This window comes from Manacus candei, unplaced genomic scaffold (assembly GCF_025592945.1).
Source record: "Manacus candei isolate 608988 ecotype Guabito, Panama unplaced genomic scaffold, ASM2559294v1 h1tg000061l, whole genome shotgun sequence".
In the NCBI taxonomy this organism is placed as follows: domain Eukaryota; kingdom Metazoa; phylum Chordata; class Aves; order Passeriformes; family Pipridae; genus Manacus; species Manacus candei.
Genome location: NW_026138109.1, coordinates 6,587,558 through 6,604,874, shown reverse-complemented (window position 1 = coordinate 6,604,874; position 17,317 = coordinate 6,587,558). Strand labels below are relative to the sequence as shown.

General features: G+C 40.8%; 1 protein-coding gene across 2 annotated transcripts in view; it reads left to right on the top strand.

The window, feature by feature from the left end:
• UNC13B (unc-13 homolog B) overlaps positions 1-17,317 on the top strand; it is a 208,235-nt gene that overhangs the window by 76,411 nt on the left and 114,507 nt on the right. For both annotated transcript variants that reach the window (XM_051804592.1, XM_051804591.1), the window contains 2 exons: positions 952-1,278; positions 3,117-3,207. In XM_051804592.1, coding sequence (XP_051660552.1) covers positions 952-1,278; positions 3,117-3,207 — 418 coding nt within the window. The remainder of the gene's footprint in view (positions 1-951; positions 1,279-3,116; positions 3,208-17,317) is intronic.

The window sequence follows — 17,317 nt, the reverse complement described above, 5'->3', positions numbered from 1 at the left end:
TACATATTTCTGTGTGATATAAGGGAAACTTGTTCCTCTGATCACACAGCTGCAACTCTGCACTCATAAACTTCCTATCTGGTTTCAAATTCTCCAAAGACTACAAGAGAGAAATATGAATGCTGCTTTATTCTTGGCCATAGTTTTCCTGACTGCATGAGAAATTTCCATCTGCTGTATTTTGTTTGAGGATTTTAGGAATTCAGTCCTGAAAGTGGTGTCTTGAATCAGAGAGATCACACCCCTGTGGCTCTGGTTTTTTTTATATAAAACAAGTTATTGAGAGAGCTCTATTAGAGAGAGACATGTGGCTTTCATTTGAAAAATTGCTCCACTTTTGTGAAAGGTTTTAAGTTGAGAGTCTTGACAATCTTAATCTTGACTGCAATGTATTTTATCATAAACTTGCAATATATAAAAATAAAGTTAACTTTAACTGTATTTTTTAATAATAATAATCAGCTTAAATGGTCATGATAAAGACCCTGGCTGCAGCAAAACCACAGAAGACAGAAACACTTTCACTCTGAATTGCTATGATTCCATTAATCTTGTCTGATTATTAGAATATCTTCACTGGCAGTTTCTTGCTGATGTAAGGTGAAATAGTATTTGGTGCAGGAAAGACCAAGGTATATATATGTATAGACCATATATAAGTATATATATAAAAGTATACATATGCATATGCATATATACATATATATATAAACCATATATGGTCTATATGCTGGCAGACTGTGTATGAAGCATTTCTACTGCCTACCAAAGTTTTGAGGTTCATAAGTCCAGATAATAATCATAAGAGCATAGTAGTTAAATATGTTTGACTCCATAACACATATGTTTTCAGTAATATTTAGTGTTCTGCTCAGTTTGTTGAATGTGCACATTGTTTTGTGTTTTTCCAATCCATTATTTTTTCTGATGGGCTTTCTTATTCTCTCATAGTCCTGTTGGCAGTAGTAGATATGGCTCCTCTTGCAATGTCAGCCAGGAAAGCTCTCACCTAAGTGAGCTGGAACATTCCCATGAAAGTGCCCATGGCTCTGAGCAAGATGATGATCACCAGGAAAGGCAGTCGAATCATTCCTACCACAGTTCGGGCAGCTACCAGAAGGATGGTCAGGCTTGGCTCAGGGAGCAAGAGGAGCCTCATGGCAAAGGAGAGGAGGAGAAGCTCTGCAAGGCAGAGGAAAAGCAGGCAGACCATCCTGCAGCTAAGTTACCTCTGGAACTTGAGAAGCCCAAGGATGTTGATGCAGAAGCCCAAATGAGGTAGGTGAATTTCAATTAGTTATTTTCAATTAGTTCAAAGAGGGTTCTTCTAATTTGCTATTTCCTGGGGCGAATTGTGCACATTGTTCTTGCAGCCTTCTCTGACAACCAAGTTGATGTTGCTGACCTGTGAAACATCTATTGTGCAGGAACATTTATTTATGTGACATTGGCTAGGTTAAGCTATGTTTGCAGTGTATGTGAAGAGGAACACCAGCTAGTGCCTTGAAGCTCATTTGCTGTATTTCCTGTTTCTGGTTTGATGAATGTACCCTGGCCCAAAAATAGCTGCTTCCATTGCTCACGTGGGATCAGGTTTATGCAACCAAGAAATCCATGTTGTCATGGTTAGAGCTTCACTAGTTCAGTTCTTCTGTAGTAGACTACCACCATTAGTGTTTATGTAGTTGTAGGTTGTAGAATTACAGTATGAATAGACATGTTGATCTGACTCACTGTTGTAGCTTTTTTTGTCCTTGTACAGTATTGAAAACAGACTTCAAAAGTATTTTGGCTAAGTTTGGGGGAGTAGTGTACTGGGTTTTGTACAGGTTTTAGAGGAATTTCAAATTCCACTGCTTAAATTTGGGAGTGACATTTTTCCTTGAGGTAATCAAGTCATTGCAGACCCTAGTGTGGATAAGGTTATACTTTAATAAGTATGAGGGATTGCTTTTATCTGGTTCAGTTAGATCCATGGAAAGATGTCTGCCTGTCTCTGCCCTTTGGAGGGTACAGCTGGTGTCACTGTGCTTGTATGGTAGAATTAACCACAAGAGTTCATGTGTAGGCAAGCCTTACACTAAAGATGAAAAAAGGAAAACAAGACTAGAGAAAGTGTTAAACTGTTTTTAAACTCTGACTCACTTTCCTCTTCTCCTTACAGAGCAGCAGGAGTCTTGTCCCAGAATGGCTGGCCTATATTTGTTCACAGGGAAGGTTATTCACATAGGCTGTTTCAAGCTAATTTAAGCATCTAACTTGGATGCTCCTACATCACTGGCGCCCTTTCTCTCCACTCTCTGGCAATGCTCTCCTGTCTCCATGGAGTATGCATGGAACTGAGCTCTGAACATTGGTCCTTAGAGTTGCACCTGAGCTAGATGTGTGGCATGGATATGTGATGCTTTCAGCTATGGGGTTGTTTAGTATTGTCAACAGTGTGGAGTGGGTGCTTTGCAGGCAGGAAAAGATGTTTGTTTTGGCGATTTACACCTCAGCAACATACAAAAGCAGGAATGCAACCAAAAGCCCAAGGTACCATGAGGTTAGGGAGTGCAACATGTGCTGTGGGGAGCTGAAGTGGAGCTTGCTGACAGATGCACATTCCCTCTTGAAAAGCTGTGGGAAAGGGTGGAGTGACAAAGGTTCAGTGAACAAGCCGAAAACAAGGCTGAGCCCTATTGCTAGTGTTTCCACTGAAGAGGGGCTGTAAATTTGTAGCAGTAGGGGTGAGTAGGAAAGGGCAGTGGTTAGAAGGAACTTGCAACAGGCACCATCTGCCTCTTTGTGTGTGTAATTATGATACCAGTGTGTTGCACTGGCTTGGTCATGTGCCTTGGGCAGCTTTCCTTATGTTCTCTCAGACATCATCTTGCTCCTGGGTCTGGATTGTATACAGCTTATATCTTTCAGCTCATCAATTTCCAAGACAATTCCTGTATATAAGGAAACCTTTAGCCTCTCACTTCCCAGAGCATGTGCAGGGGTGTGTTGACTGGAGCCTGTTGGTTCCTTCAACTTCCAGAGCTGAAGCTGTGATTGCACCATGTAGTTGAGTCTTTAATGCTACAGGTGAGTGTTTTTCATATAGTGATTTTCTGTTTCTTGCTTTTAAGCTACCATGGTGACAACGAGCCACCACCATTTCCTCCAGCAAGAGCCCACTGGATTAGAGCAATTAGCAAAGTTCGACTGCAGCTTCAAGAGGTAGGATGGAGTATTGCTTTGCTTGTTCCTGAGCTACTGCGATTTCATTTCTTCTTCATTGTAAGATACCTCTTACAGTGTTGATGTTTTGCAGTCAAAAATTTAATGAAATGTATGGAACTGCAGCATGTTCTGATGATCTTAGAGCTGTCTAATTCAACCAAACATATTTAACATCGTCGTATGGAACTAGAGATGAAAATCAGAAAATATGCAGAAGCAGAGAAATTAGCTCTGGATCTGTAAATAATAATTTGAAATGATAATGTCTGGGGCTAAATGGTTTGTATCAAACTGCTTGAAATGAAGACTTTTTCTCAAGGCAGCTTGAGGATAGCTTTTTAGCTTAGTAGGAGTAATCTGTATTATTTTTCATGTGAAAATGTTCCTTGGGAAACTTTACATCAAATATTTTTATATATACTAATTGAAAGTGGGTGTATAATAAGTCTTGGTATTTCCATCTCGTGGAACTAAGATTTAAAAATAAATAGTCTTGATTTGGGAAGTCAAAAGGAAAAGGTTGTGACATTTTCTATAACAGAATAAACACTCTTGTTTTAGAAAACATTGCTTACGAACCAAAAAGTTGGGTTTTTTAAAAAAAAGTCTTATGCTTTCATCCATCTCTATGCCCACAGAAAGATAACATATGGTGCTCATGTTCTGTAGATGATACACTTTTGCCTATTACCCTAAGTGCAGAGTTAATATATTTCATCTAGAAATTCTACTTTCTTCTAGAGATGCCTTATTTTGTTTTTATAAGAAATTATTTTACAGTATCTGTCACTATCAGGACTTTTCTTTCTCTTCTGGATTTGTTGCAAATTTTCAAGAAAGCAGTTGTTGTTGTTGTTTTGCGTCTGGGGAGGCAAAATAGTTTTTCCTTAGGCTTATCTGGATTGTAAATGCTTTTCCATTTAACAATTACTTCACTTCTTAGCAGAAAGGATTTGGATCACAACTGTCAGAATGACATGCAAAGTGAAATTTAAGCACCATTAGTATATTAAGAAGAAGGATTTTGCTGTGATTTTGCAGACTATGCAAGCAAAACAATTTAGTTCTGTACCTTATGGAAAACAGGTGCACAGCCATACTAGAAGGAACAAGAGGTTCAACAACACCTCTCCCTGGATGTCTCTTTTTCTGAGAGAGTAGAAGGTCCTTGAGGTGGTTCAGAACCATTTTGTGATTCTGCTGAATTGGAAAGAAGACATGCTTTAGGATGACTGTTACTGAAACAGTAGTTTAGTTATGATAGCAAAATGTCGTTATTTGCTTTGCCTTGACCACCACTGAAAGCTATTCATCCAGAATTCCCTTAGAACAAAAAATGTGGGAAATGGAGTTTTCCAGGAGCTGCTCCAGGGCTTAGCTGCCTTTACTGTCTAAAGACTTTTCCTAACTTCTGCTCTAGGTCTCTCCTGTGCCATTTCTCATGATTAGGACAAGGAATTCTGGAATAGTAGAGGGCTGCTGCAAAACCAAGACAAAACCACACTCACTCTGCTCATGTTCACTAGATGACCCTTTTTCTTTAGCCTTTTCTTGCCAGGATCTTTAGGCACTCTTTTAATCAGCCTGTCTTTTTTTTCTTCTCCCTCTTACTCCTTTCTTTGGTTTTCCTGAAACACAGTGTCCAAAACTGAATGTGTAAACCCAGCTGAGAGCCTGTTCAGGTGCACTACAGAGCAACAAAGACTTTGCTCTCCTGTCTGTGATCCTGATACCCCAGGATATCAGCTGTCCTACTATGATGGTGACAAAAAAAGCATGCTATCACTGATGCATAGTTACCCTTTTATGCTTTCCAAAGCTGAGGTTCCTTCTGAAAAAGGGCTTTGTCAGTTGTTCCCTAGCCTGTATTTACGTTGGATTACAGCTGAATATGGCTATGCATTTCTTCTTAATAGAACTGGTTTTTTTTTCATTTCTTAAGCACTTTGCTGTCTATCTCTTCCTCTTCTTTTACGTGAACAAATCATTCAAGTTGTATGAGGCAAAACTGTGTGGTACTCAAGCTGCCAGGCTGTGTACTACCAGAGTTGCCTGAGGGACCTTGCTTGATACATTCTTTGAGCTTGGCAGCCATGAGTATAATTTTTTTTCCCAGTGTGTTTGCATCTCTTTTAACAGCTTCATCCAGATCTCAGGATACAAAACTTCTATTCTTTCTCTACCTCTTAGACTAATTTACCTTGTCATAGAAGGAAGTTAAGTGCATTTGACACAGTTCTACTCTTGATGAAACTCTGCTCACAGTTATTTCTCTCCTTTTTGTGTTCTAGAATATAAATAATTTGATTATTTGTTCTCCAGGAAATTGGTGTGTCTGTGTATGTCAAGTTGCTGCTTTCAGAATTATCCAAATTCTCCTCTTACTATTTTTAATCACTACTTTATTTTTTTTTACAAGTGTAAATACGTGCTTTGCCTGTTTGAAATCTTTGAGTTCTTAGTGCTTACTGATTGTCAGTGTTGCAACCTAGAACCTGGGGATGAAGATTTATCAGGGCCAGCTGACTCAACAAGCAGATAAGGCAGTTATTTCTTTCAGTTTGTTTTCCTTTACTGCAGCCTGTTTATTATAACTTTCTAAACTTCTTTCCTTTAAAAAACCCCAACAAACCAGTACTAATTTTGTCAGCTACCTGACTGCACTTGCCTCTCTCAGTGAAGACCTGAAGCAATTAAGGCTTCAAATGGTCCAGCCTTCGTAATGCCACCTGATGATAGCTTTTTCTTCCTGTGAGTTCCATCCATCCTTTATTTGTCATATTGTGTGCTCACTGCTAAGTGTTTAATTTTGTGCTTTAGCCTTTTGATTTCTTTCCTGTGCAATCTTTCTTGTCCTTAAAAACTTCCTTAAGAAGAGAGTTCAAGCCCTCCTAGGAGAGGAACAGGTTTCTCAATAAGTCCTTTCCCTCCTCTTCACTGGGACAGCTTGTGATTTCTGTCTGTTAATGCTGTTTCTTTATTTGTTAACAGCTTCCTGAACTCCCTGGTCCTTAAAGCCTTTTTCTCATGAGCTCAGTAACACAAATACAGGCTTACAGATAAGGATCAGGATTGCTTCGATGATGATAGTTTAACCAGGAAACTCTGTTGGTATCTGTTGGTAAAAGATTACATTTGTCTGGTCACCCTATTAACATCTTTCCATTTTCTGTCATTACTTAGAAGCTTTCAAGAGGACTATCCTTTTTTGTTCCTGCGTGTTAGAACAGGTAGTTATGTCCTTAATGTTCAAAGTGATGCCTCCAGAACATTTCTGTGTTCCTCTTACTCAATGTGCCATATCATTTCATGACTACACATGGAGCTCCAGCTCACAGATCTGAATGGCTGCGTTCTTCTCACATAGACTACTGAAGTGGCTCTTATGACTTTTAATCGTTAATGGTCTGGCTGAAATTTGAAAGAAAACAAAAAAAAAAAGAAGACACACCAAGAAGTTTCCATATGTGATGTGATTATAAATCCCCTGAGCAATTCAGCCTCCTACCTGGAAAGAGATTAATATTCATGTGAATAATGTACATGCATCCTACATCCTGACCATGAGTCAGAGAAATGTAGTATTTTAATTAAGACTTGACAGTTATAAAATGGCAGAGAAATTTGTAACTGTGCATGTTAAAAAAGCTTTGTTGTAGCCTGCATGTTTTGTTCCTCACTTCTGCTGTTTTTCTTGTTCTCTTTCTCTGTGAAGAGGAAACTTAATTATGCCAGAATCAACTAGGGTTTTCAGCCCCGCAAGGGATGACTCAATACTCCTCACCTTCACACTAAGAACTTTGTCTACAAAGAGGGATTAATTGATAGCTCGTCTGCTGCAGTCCCTCAGGGGGAGCTTCTTTTCCAGGAGAAGAACAAACACGTAACTATTGCATCTTCAACTTACAGCCCTCTGTAGCTGAAATAGCCTCCAGCTAGGGACATGGCTGCGTGACTTTTAAAATTATACAAATTTGAATCTGACTTTTGTATAACAGAAGAATTGGCAGACTGGAGAAGAACGAAAATTCAGTCAAACCATCAAATTGCTTCTCTTACCAATTCTTTCAAGTATATTTAAATATTAGAAGAGGGTGTGGGGTCTTGGATTTTCTCCACTTATACTGAATTCGTTTACAGGGGAAAAGATCTTATGCATAATTTTTCTCTTTTATGTCAGCAGATTAAATACATCAATTGACTTGTATTCATTTCTAAACCAAAGTAATTGGAGCATTTTTCTTCATTTTTTTAATAAATACCATTTTATACCATTTTTGATATAATAGTTGTCTTTCCCTGTTAAATGTCAATAATCTATTCTTTTTGATTGATACATAACTAGATCACGTTCTGAGATGGCAGATGTAGTTTGTGACTGTTTTTCTGGAATATGATGATCACCTGCAGTCAGGGGAACTCAATGGCTGTTCTTCTTTGCTCTTATAGGTACCCAGTCATGTCCTCAGTCTGATTTTCCCATACCCCATAGCTTCACATCGGCACTTCTGATCAAGCACCTGCAAGTATTTAAGAACCATCAGGGTCTCACTTTTAAAAGCCTGGGTTCAGAGAGGGTGATTGTATTGGTGATTTTGGAGTGTGAAGCCCTGTTTCGATCTCGACAAAGCAAGTTGTTGGTGCAAAGCACCCCTGTTCCCTTCTTAAGTAGCAGTGGGGTGACCTGAAGAGTCCTTTCTGGACTTCCACTACTAGTGAAAAGACCAGCAGGGTACTAGCTGGTGCCAGGTTTGATTGCAAGCTTGACTGTAAGTTATCTGCCTGTCCCCATGTGAATGAGCTCAGCGTGTGAATCCGGGCCCTCTGCTCTGTACTGTTGCATGTACTACCACGTACTGTTCACCATCCCAGATGGCTAGTGGAGGACAGGCTGCTTTAAGCCAGTCACCAAAAGACTAGAAACTGTCCCTTTTCACCTCTCATGGACTTTGCAGTCCATGCAATAGTTTACTTTCGGCATTTTGTTTCCCTTAAGCTTTGTTGCCTAGGTGTTTTTTATCAGTCCCGTGAAGATGAGTAAGCTCTGCATTTTCAAAGCCTCCCACACAGTGGCAAAGAAGCAAACTGAAGCACTGTGACTCTAACATTAGAGTTACTAGAAACTTCTCTCCATACAGAAAAACCTCCATCTCCAGTTAAATGTCTTCATTCTTATCTACCTGATGATGTACGAAGGTTATCTTTAACCTCCACCAAAATACCAGCATTGCTGGGCAAATGTGCTAGGGATCAGCGGTGGGGGGGACCTGTAGCATACCCTTGTGGGCATGAATTCTCTGTTCCTACACTTGAGCAGACATCATGTTGGTAAGGCACGATCCGAGGGTCACTGCCAGCTGCACTGCACTGTCTGGTGTTAGGTGGCTGTGCTCACAATAGCAGCCAAATGTTTTCTGTATACCTTACCTATCAAGTGCATGTGCAGCTTTCAGATCTCTTAGGGATTGCATGACAATAATTATTTAGAAAGCATTTCAGTACAAAAGTAGAGGGGACTGTCTCACGGTGCCATGGTCTTGGTTCTCTGTGTTGACCTGAGTTTGCAGCGTGGCAAGTCTTGTGAGACTCCCCAGAGCGTTCTGTGGCTTTCCCAAGGCAGCTTTTTGTGTTGAGTGATTCTCTGGTGCTTGAACAACCTGTGCCTGTTGTTGCCTCTCTGTGAGGGAAGGTTCAGCTGACATGCTCTACTCAGAGAAGGACAAATTGCTCTCTTCTCCAAGTGTCTTAAATAAGATACCTGCGTATTCTCATCTGTTGGGAATAAAATGCATCTTTATTCATCTTTTCTGAGATTCCTTGAGACCTACGTTAACCTGCTTTACAATGAGTGTTAACAGTTATGTTACAACAGAGATAATTATTTGTATGGACACACAAGAAAATAGTGTTGTGCCTTCATTAGCTGCTGTTGTAATTTTTGAGTAGCTTTTTGATAACCTTATCTCCAGTGGAAAAAATCAACAGGCTTTCCCTTTTCAGAGTAGTTAAAAATTAAGAGAAAGGCTCTCTTGTGGAGCAGTGTGCTGGTGAGAAATGCTTTTTATAATGATCACAGCAGGTAGGAGCCTGTTCAGTTGCTTATAGGATTTTCTGCAACCTTCTCTGGACATACCAGTATGCTGACTCTCAACTTCAGTTCATCTCTGATAAAAACCAGTTTTGGTGTTGATGATTTGTATTCCCAGACACACAGGACATCTCTCCCCTCCAGTGACAACAAAGTTCCTTCCTATCTTCCTGTTACTGGTTAGAAAAACCCCAAACTCAAGGGAGTTTTTGTTCTCTGTTTGGTATCATAAACTCTACACATCTGTAAGTCAAAATTCTTTTGAAGCCTTTGAGTGGGAATCCAAGTGTAATTTAATTTTCTTCAAAAGTTTATTCCATTGATTTCCTTAAAAAGAAAGGGAACATGTTTGTGCAACATCTGGGGTATAGTTTATGAACACAGAGTGTTCCACCATCAGATGCATCTCTGTATTTTGTGCTAGTACTGCATGTTATGTTCGAGTAATCCAGTTTGGCTGAGCTCTGCTTCTCTTCTCTGACCTGTAAGGTCATAATGCTAGTACTGGGGTGGTTGTGAATAGACTGCCATTATACCTATTAGCTTTTTTAAGCTAGATATGTTTAGAATAATGGAGGAATAAGACTCTTGTTCTTGATCTAAACTGAGCAATACTGAGATTTTAGCCTGCGTTTCTCACAATTTAGAAAAGTGCATTGACTGCTAAGCTGTAACACTCCTCCACAGAATGCTTCTTCCTTGCACTCCCTCACCTGTTTGGGCATCTTAGACCAGAAAAGTGTTCTCATTCAAAATCATCGTCCTGTAAAGCAGATTTTGAATCTGACAAGTTGGTGTTTTCTGAAGGAAAAGGAATTTTAGTCACCTTCCTTCTTCTCCATGGAAGTGTAACTGCTGGCCAGACAGCAAGATGTAGTTGGCAGCAGTGGGTTGGTGATGTGAATAAATGACCCGCATCTTGTACAATTCTTAGATTTCTTATTAGACTATGTACCTTTTTTTTCTCTACCAACATTTTTCTTAGGCAATCTGGTCACAGCAATTTCTGTGGTGGCTTCCTCCAGAAGCGACTTGAGTGTTGGAGGCTGAAAGAACAGTCTTTGTGCGCATAGTTCATCCCTTTTAACCAGGATGAACTGCAGTAGGCTCTTCTCCCTTGTGTGATGCTGCCCAGCACGCATTCACATTTGTACTAAGACTCTAACAAAGACCTTCTTGATCAGGTGGTTGTCTTTTCTCAGGACTTGATGCAGTAGTGACTCTTTCAGTAAAAATGGAACCCAGATATGTTTGAAGAGTGGACCAAGTCCTCTAATCAGTGTATATCAGACGCTGTAGAAGAACACTAAAGATGATGGAGCTGAGACAACTGTTGCCACCTCATGCAAAACTCCCTTCTTTGCACCTTGCTTTGGGGGTATAATGGCAGATAGAATTACAACAGTGTGGTCTGATGGAAGAGGTTGTATCGTATTTGGAATGGGGCACAGAAATCTGTGGTGTCCTGAACTCCTTGACATGACGCTCGTGCATGGTGCTCGTCGGTAAAAATTGAGAGAATTTCATTTGGCAGTGGAGTAAGTCAGTTGCCTCTGCTCAGAATAGGGGTGCAATGGGAGAGGTGGGTGGGGGGACTCCTACCTGCCACATACGCAGCCCTTAAAAATAGTGTTGGCTGTTGGGAGAGCCAGACTTCACACTCTTATTTTTAAGGATCTGTGTGGGAGGAGGGGATATTTCCCAGTGCTGCGTATTACTGAAGCAATCTGTACAAGAAATGCTGCACCAGAGAGATAGCAGTGGGCTTCAGCTTACAAAGCACAAGCGTTGGGGAAAAGATGAGCTAACCAGCTCTGACTGAGAGCATCATAAATGAAGCATTAACTATTCATGCAAAGTTAGCAAATGCTCTGAAAAACAACAAAACTTCATAGAAAAAGGCAGTAAAAGGGTGTTAGTACATGACAATTTTTTCTTCCAGTGTTGCTTTTCTTGTTTGTTGTTTTCCAAGCTGCATGGTTATACAACTTGTTTAGATGTAGGGCAGGGTTGCCTTTCATGATTCTGAGCTAATTTTTGGAGTCATGTAAAGGTGATTGTAACTGGAATCTTCTAGTACTGTGCATCCAGAACTAAGATGTTTCATTTTTTCCTCCCCATTGTAAAAGTGGCACTTATAAGTCAAAAAGCTGTTAATAATACTTAATATAATGCTTGAAGACAGCAGTACTCCAGTTCTGGATGGTGCTATGTAGTATGCAAAACAGAATGATAGAATCATAAGATGGCTTAGATTGGAAGATATCTTAAAGATCATCTCATTCCAACCCCCTTGCTGTGGGAAGAGACACCTTTCACTAGACCCTTTTGCTCAAAGCCCCATCTAATCTGGCCTTGAACACTTCAGGGGTGGGGCATCCACAGTTTCTATAGGTAACCTGTTCCAGTACCTCACCACCCTCACAGTAAAGAAATTCTTCCTAATATCTAACCTAAACCTACTCTCTTCAGTTTAAAACCACTACTCCTTGTCCTGTCACTACATACCCCTGTAGAAAGTCTCTCTCCATCTTCCTTGTAGCCTCCCTTCAGGTACTGAAACCTTGTAGGCTCCCTTCAGGTACTTAACCTAAGCCTAAACCTTCTCTTCTCCAGGCTGAACAATCCCGATTTTCTCAGCCTTTCCTTGTAGGACAGGTACTCCAGCCCTCTGATCATCTTGGTGGCCCTCCCCAGACTATTCCAACAGGTCCTTGTCCTTCTGGTGCTGGGGACCCCAGAGCTGGATGCAGTGCTCCAAGTGGGTCTCACCAGAACAGAGCAGAGGGGCAGAATCCCCTCCCTCACCTGCTGCCCGCCCTGCTTTGGATGCAGCCCAGGACAGGATTGGTTTCTGGGCTGTGAGTGCACATGGCTGGGTCATGTCCAGCCTCTCACCCACCAGCACCCCAAGTCCTTCCCAGCAGGGCTGCTCTTGATCTGTTCATCCCCCAGCCTGTGTTGGTACCAGGGGTTGCCCTGACCCAAGTGCAGCACCTTGCACTTGGTCTTATGAAATTCCCATGGACCCACTCCTTGAGCTTGTCCAGGTCCCTCTGAGTGCCTGTCCTTCAGGTGTGTCAGCCAGAAACAGAGTAGCATATTTATTTTCTGCATAGAATTCAAGCCACTTGAAGGTCTTGTGATGCAGCAAATAAATGCTACCTACTAGGACTAGTTCTTGACAGGTGATTACAAGAATTTTCTTTGTATCCAGACTCATTTCTTGGCATTCAAATGGTATTTTTTAAGCCATATTGTGGACACACACATGCTGCATGCTGTCTGCTCATATTTAGAGTCTGGACAGTTTTGTGACATTGTGAAGGACTGATCAGATGAGCCAGATCTGGATCATACTGTGGGTTCATTTCCGTTGCTTTGATGGTTAATCACTGGCACTTTCGAAAGGGCTTTTTAGTGGTTCCACATTCGTTTAATTTGAAACCTGTAAGTGGTAAGATGGGACCAGTTCTTCTCTCCTTGGCTTTTGAATCTGTAAGAGAAGGCCTGCAGCCTTTCCTGGCAGCTTGTGAGCTGGTTTTGTAACATACATCCTCTGCTGAAAGGCGCTTGGGAACATCAGGGCATCGATATCTGTTCTGCGGGAAGAATTTCCTGAGCACTTTGACAGCTTTATCCTTTATGTGCTGTAAAACCAAAGATAATTTAGGCATAAAGCTGGGGTAAAATCCCAAATGTAGCTTGAGATTTTCATCTGTTACTGAAGCATGCAGGTACCAGATGCTGGAAGGGCTAAGATAAACCCGAGTGCTAATTTACTGGGGTGCTCTAGGCAGTGAGTCTCTTTCTGTACAGGGTGGCTCTTGCTGTACAGGGTGGCTTGTGCCTTCAGGCTTGCAGGTACCCAGGTGAGCAGTGGCGTTACTCTCTGGCCTAAGGGAGTATCCTGTTCAAAACAGGAGGATCCTGTTTAAGCTACACTTATGCATTGGATCAGAGAGAGAGAAGGAAGGGCTGTTCTGAGCTCATTCAGTCTGCCCTCACTAGTGGGGCTGTAGAAATAGTTATGAAAGAAAGAATTACTGCCTGGCAAATGAGAAATTAGTAAAATTATTAATTGCACGGTGCTTTATACTGTGTGCTACACTGTGGCAGACCAGGTGGGCAGTAGTAGGTCTCTTCTGCCTTTGTGTCCATAATACTTCTAATATGACATGCAGGAAAACAGCAAAGGATTTGTAGAAGATGGGAACTATTGCAAACATCAGAGAATAGAAGTGGCAGAGGGAATACCAGGGCAGTCCTGGGAGGGAAGGTGCTGAGGATGTGTGAGATGAGACCAAACAAGTGTGGCTCAGCTTGGTAGGTTGGAAGCTAAGAGCAGATGTTGCTGCCGTGTACGAATAGAGCATGGGAGTAAATATTGGCAAGTTTACAGCTATTTAAGCGAAAGGTTAATGCTAGCACAAGAACAGAAGGGTATAAGCCGGTTATGAGCAAACCCAGGCTAGAAATCAGAAAGCGATTTTTCTAATTGTTAGTGAACAGCTTCCAAATTGGTTTCTTTGCCCTTTCTGTTTCTAATTAATCTAAAATTGGGTCTGTTTATGAATGCTATTGTATGACAGTCGCCTGTGGGAGCAAAGAATGGAACTTCATCATCCAGGAAGCCTCTAAGTAGGCTGTCAGAAATGTCTGTGGAACCACAGCCTCCGTCATTGATTTTTTGTAGCGTGGCCTTCCTGTGTTCACTCTGCCCACCTGCCTGCCTTTGCTGTCCAGCTGTGCCACACTGCAGGACTGTGTGGCTTTTGGAGCACAACCAGAGGTGTGGAGGAGAGGTGTTTCCTGCTTAGAAGCTGTCACTGAAGTAAAACTTGTGAAAATCATATTGCAGCCTCCCTTGGATGGTGACTTTTCTGTGCAGTTGTGCAGTTAATATTAAGGATACCAGACTGTGTGAGGAGTTTCTTGAAGAATGGTTGTTCTTAGTGACTCATGCCTGGTAATGAACCTGTCATAGATATAATTTTGGGTTTTGACAAAAGTTTGAGTGGTAACAGTTTCAGAAAATACCATGTGCTTTGTAAACAGGTTTGTTCTTAAATTTTAGAAATGCTCCATGGGCTTTCAGTTGCTTATTTAGACAGTAATTTGCAATTGAACTCATATTCATTAAAAATTTTTTTAAAAGCTAACATTTGAAAATTATTTTATAGGAGAGCTTGAAAAGCAACAGAGACTAAATCAGGGATAAGTACTAAAAAGGAGATAATAGACCTGTCCAGCTAGAAGGGAATTTATATAAATCAGTTCAAGACTCAATTTACTTAGCCTCACTTTAGTTAATACTTTAGGTTGTTGCATATGAGAATATTTGAAATACAAATAGATTGCTTTATGTAAAAGATCAATTTATTTTAACCATGTCTCCATCTGTGTTTTATTTTTGTTAATGAGTCATTATTCACCTTATATTTTGAGATAGCACGCAGATTTTTTAGAAACTGTTATTGAGAAGCTGAGAGTGCTAAATTTTAATGGAATTATTTACATTTTTTTATTTTTATTCATTGTATTATGACAGTGCAGCAGATTGATATGCATGCAAGTGTTTTTGTGGTATCTCATATAACGGGTACTTGAAGGATCCAGTTTTGTCTACACAAATACCTATAGATTGGCTGGTGTATTCACTCTGAATTTTATTATACCTAATTTAAGGAACCTAATTTAAAGCAAGTACAACTCTCTTTCATATTTTTTGACATGGATACATGTTACTCATCCTAATTATGTCGCTCTGTTTTTAGCTCACAGTAGTAATAGCTATTTAATATACAACTGTTTACAGCTGGTAGAATCATTCCTTTTTCATCCTGCCTTTACATCCTCTTCTCTCCAGTTTCTGTGAAGGTGGAGTGACTTCTGTGACCTGAGAGCAGCAAACAGAGGCAGCAGCCACTGGAGTGATCCCCCTGCCATCCCTGCTCAGTATTTTGGAGTGTGTTTTGGTCTGATTCTGCTTGCCCCTCCCATCACAGACTTTTGCTGAAGGGGTTAATTGGCCTCTCAGTGACTTAACTTAGGTTGGCTACATTATCAAAGCCTGGTTTGTAATGCAGTTTTCATCCCCTTGCAGGGGCTTTCTAAATCCAATAATTTTTCATTTTTTGCATTAAATTTCTTCCTCTGTCCCTCCCAATCAGAGGAGCAGACAGACTGAATTTCTAGACCCAGTTAATTCAGGCCCAGTGTAGAACCTGTCAAGTGCCTTTACTGGATGTGTGAAAGCTGTGTCTGGACTTATTAATCTGGGTGTGATTGCTGGAGCTGGCTTTGTCAGAGCTATGATGTGGCAGTGCCCATTGTTCAGTGCCAGTGCTAACAGTGTCCTCAAAGACTGACAGGGGGCTTCTACATGGTTCATAACAAGTAATTATGTGGCATTTTGGTTCATTAATCAACTGCTGCCTTCTGAAGGGAATAGAAATACACAAAATTATTCCCACCTAAGAGACAGGCGTATTATTTAAGCCTGGAGACATAAAGATGAAGGCAGGATAGTAAAAAATATTTTCTCCCAGCTGGTGCATCTGTAGCAATGAGGAGGACACCATCTGTCAACAGAGGTAGCTGGGCACTGCTCTGCAAGATTATTAGTTGTTACTCCCCTGCCATGTTGTTATATGAGGCTGGACAAGCCATCCTGGCTTTTGAAAAGGGTTTTTACAATTCCTCTTCCTCTGATCCACGAATTGATTTCTGGTTATTTGATTTAAGATTCTGGAAGTGAGTCACCAATGAGTGAAGCAGCAGGGAACCAGACTTCCTAGTCTTTGATATGCTCCCAACTTAAGTATTCTGAGAAGTCGGGTTTGTTGTCTTGAGATAAGTGTCCAGAGAAGAAGCTCTTGACCTGATGCTTCCCTTATTCTTCCATTGTAACAGGGAGTTTTTAACTTCACAGATGTGCTATCTAAACACCAATAATGTTTGAATTACTTCAGTAGTATGACAGGGAATGCTCCTTGCCTCACTGCATGCAATGGTGATGTAATTGCGTGTAATGGGAGGCCTGGCTCTGATGCAATAAATAAAGCATGTGATCGTGCTCTGAGTGACATGAAGGAAACAATATTAAATAGTTTTTTGGGTGGTGAGCAGTAGGACACCCTCCTTCCTAGCTGAGAGAGGGGTTTACCTCCAGCCAGAGAAAGAGGTGTCCTAAAGTTCATACAGACTGCTAACAGGTAGGATCAAGGCACTTAATTCCTTCAGCCAAATCCCCATGTGTTGGACCGACCTTGTAGAATGCACAGAGAGTTCTGTGAGAGACCATTTCTGTGTTCTCATTGTGAAGCTCATGCGGGAAAATGTGCTCTGCAGTGTTTGAACTAAGCTATTGTGTTGTGGGAAGCTGGGTTGTCATGCAGACTGTCCGTGGGGAGTAATGTACCATCCTGCCCCTTAGCCAGGTATATGTGTTACCATGCAGTTTTCTACCTGAGACAGGTAGCAGAATGATAAAGATAAGCAGCAATAAAACTGAGACTTGAAGAGATTAACTAGACCATCTATCTTCCTCAAAAAGCATCCCTTAAAAATGTGTATGCTTCCACTTGTTAAAACCTTCTGTGACAGAGTTTTTTTAGCTTCCCTAGATAATCCACGCTCACTTCTGATTAAAAGCTTTTTCAGCTGTCTAGCCTAGGTTTCCCCTGCTGTAGGTTAAGTCTGTTATTCCTTTATCTGTATTTACAATAGAAATGCTGAACAGTTTACTTCCCTTGTGCTTGCTTCAACTAATTCACATTTGAAAGCTGTTATGTCTACCTGAGATCTACATTTCGTATCGTCTGCAACTTTTCCTTCCCAGGTTTCTTGATGAAAAAAGCAATTACAGCTCCAACTGAGAGTATAATTACAGGTTTTTCCACCCCCGGCACATGTCTGTGCCCAGATGCCTTTGCATTTTAGAAACGCTGATTATTTAATTAGATGTGCAATTAACGCATTGATTGTAATTTTCCAATTTCATGAAATATCAAGTCC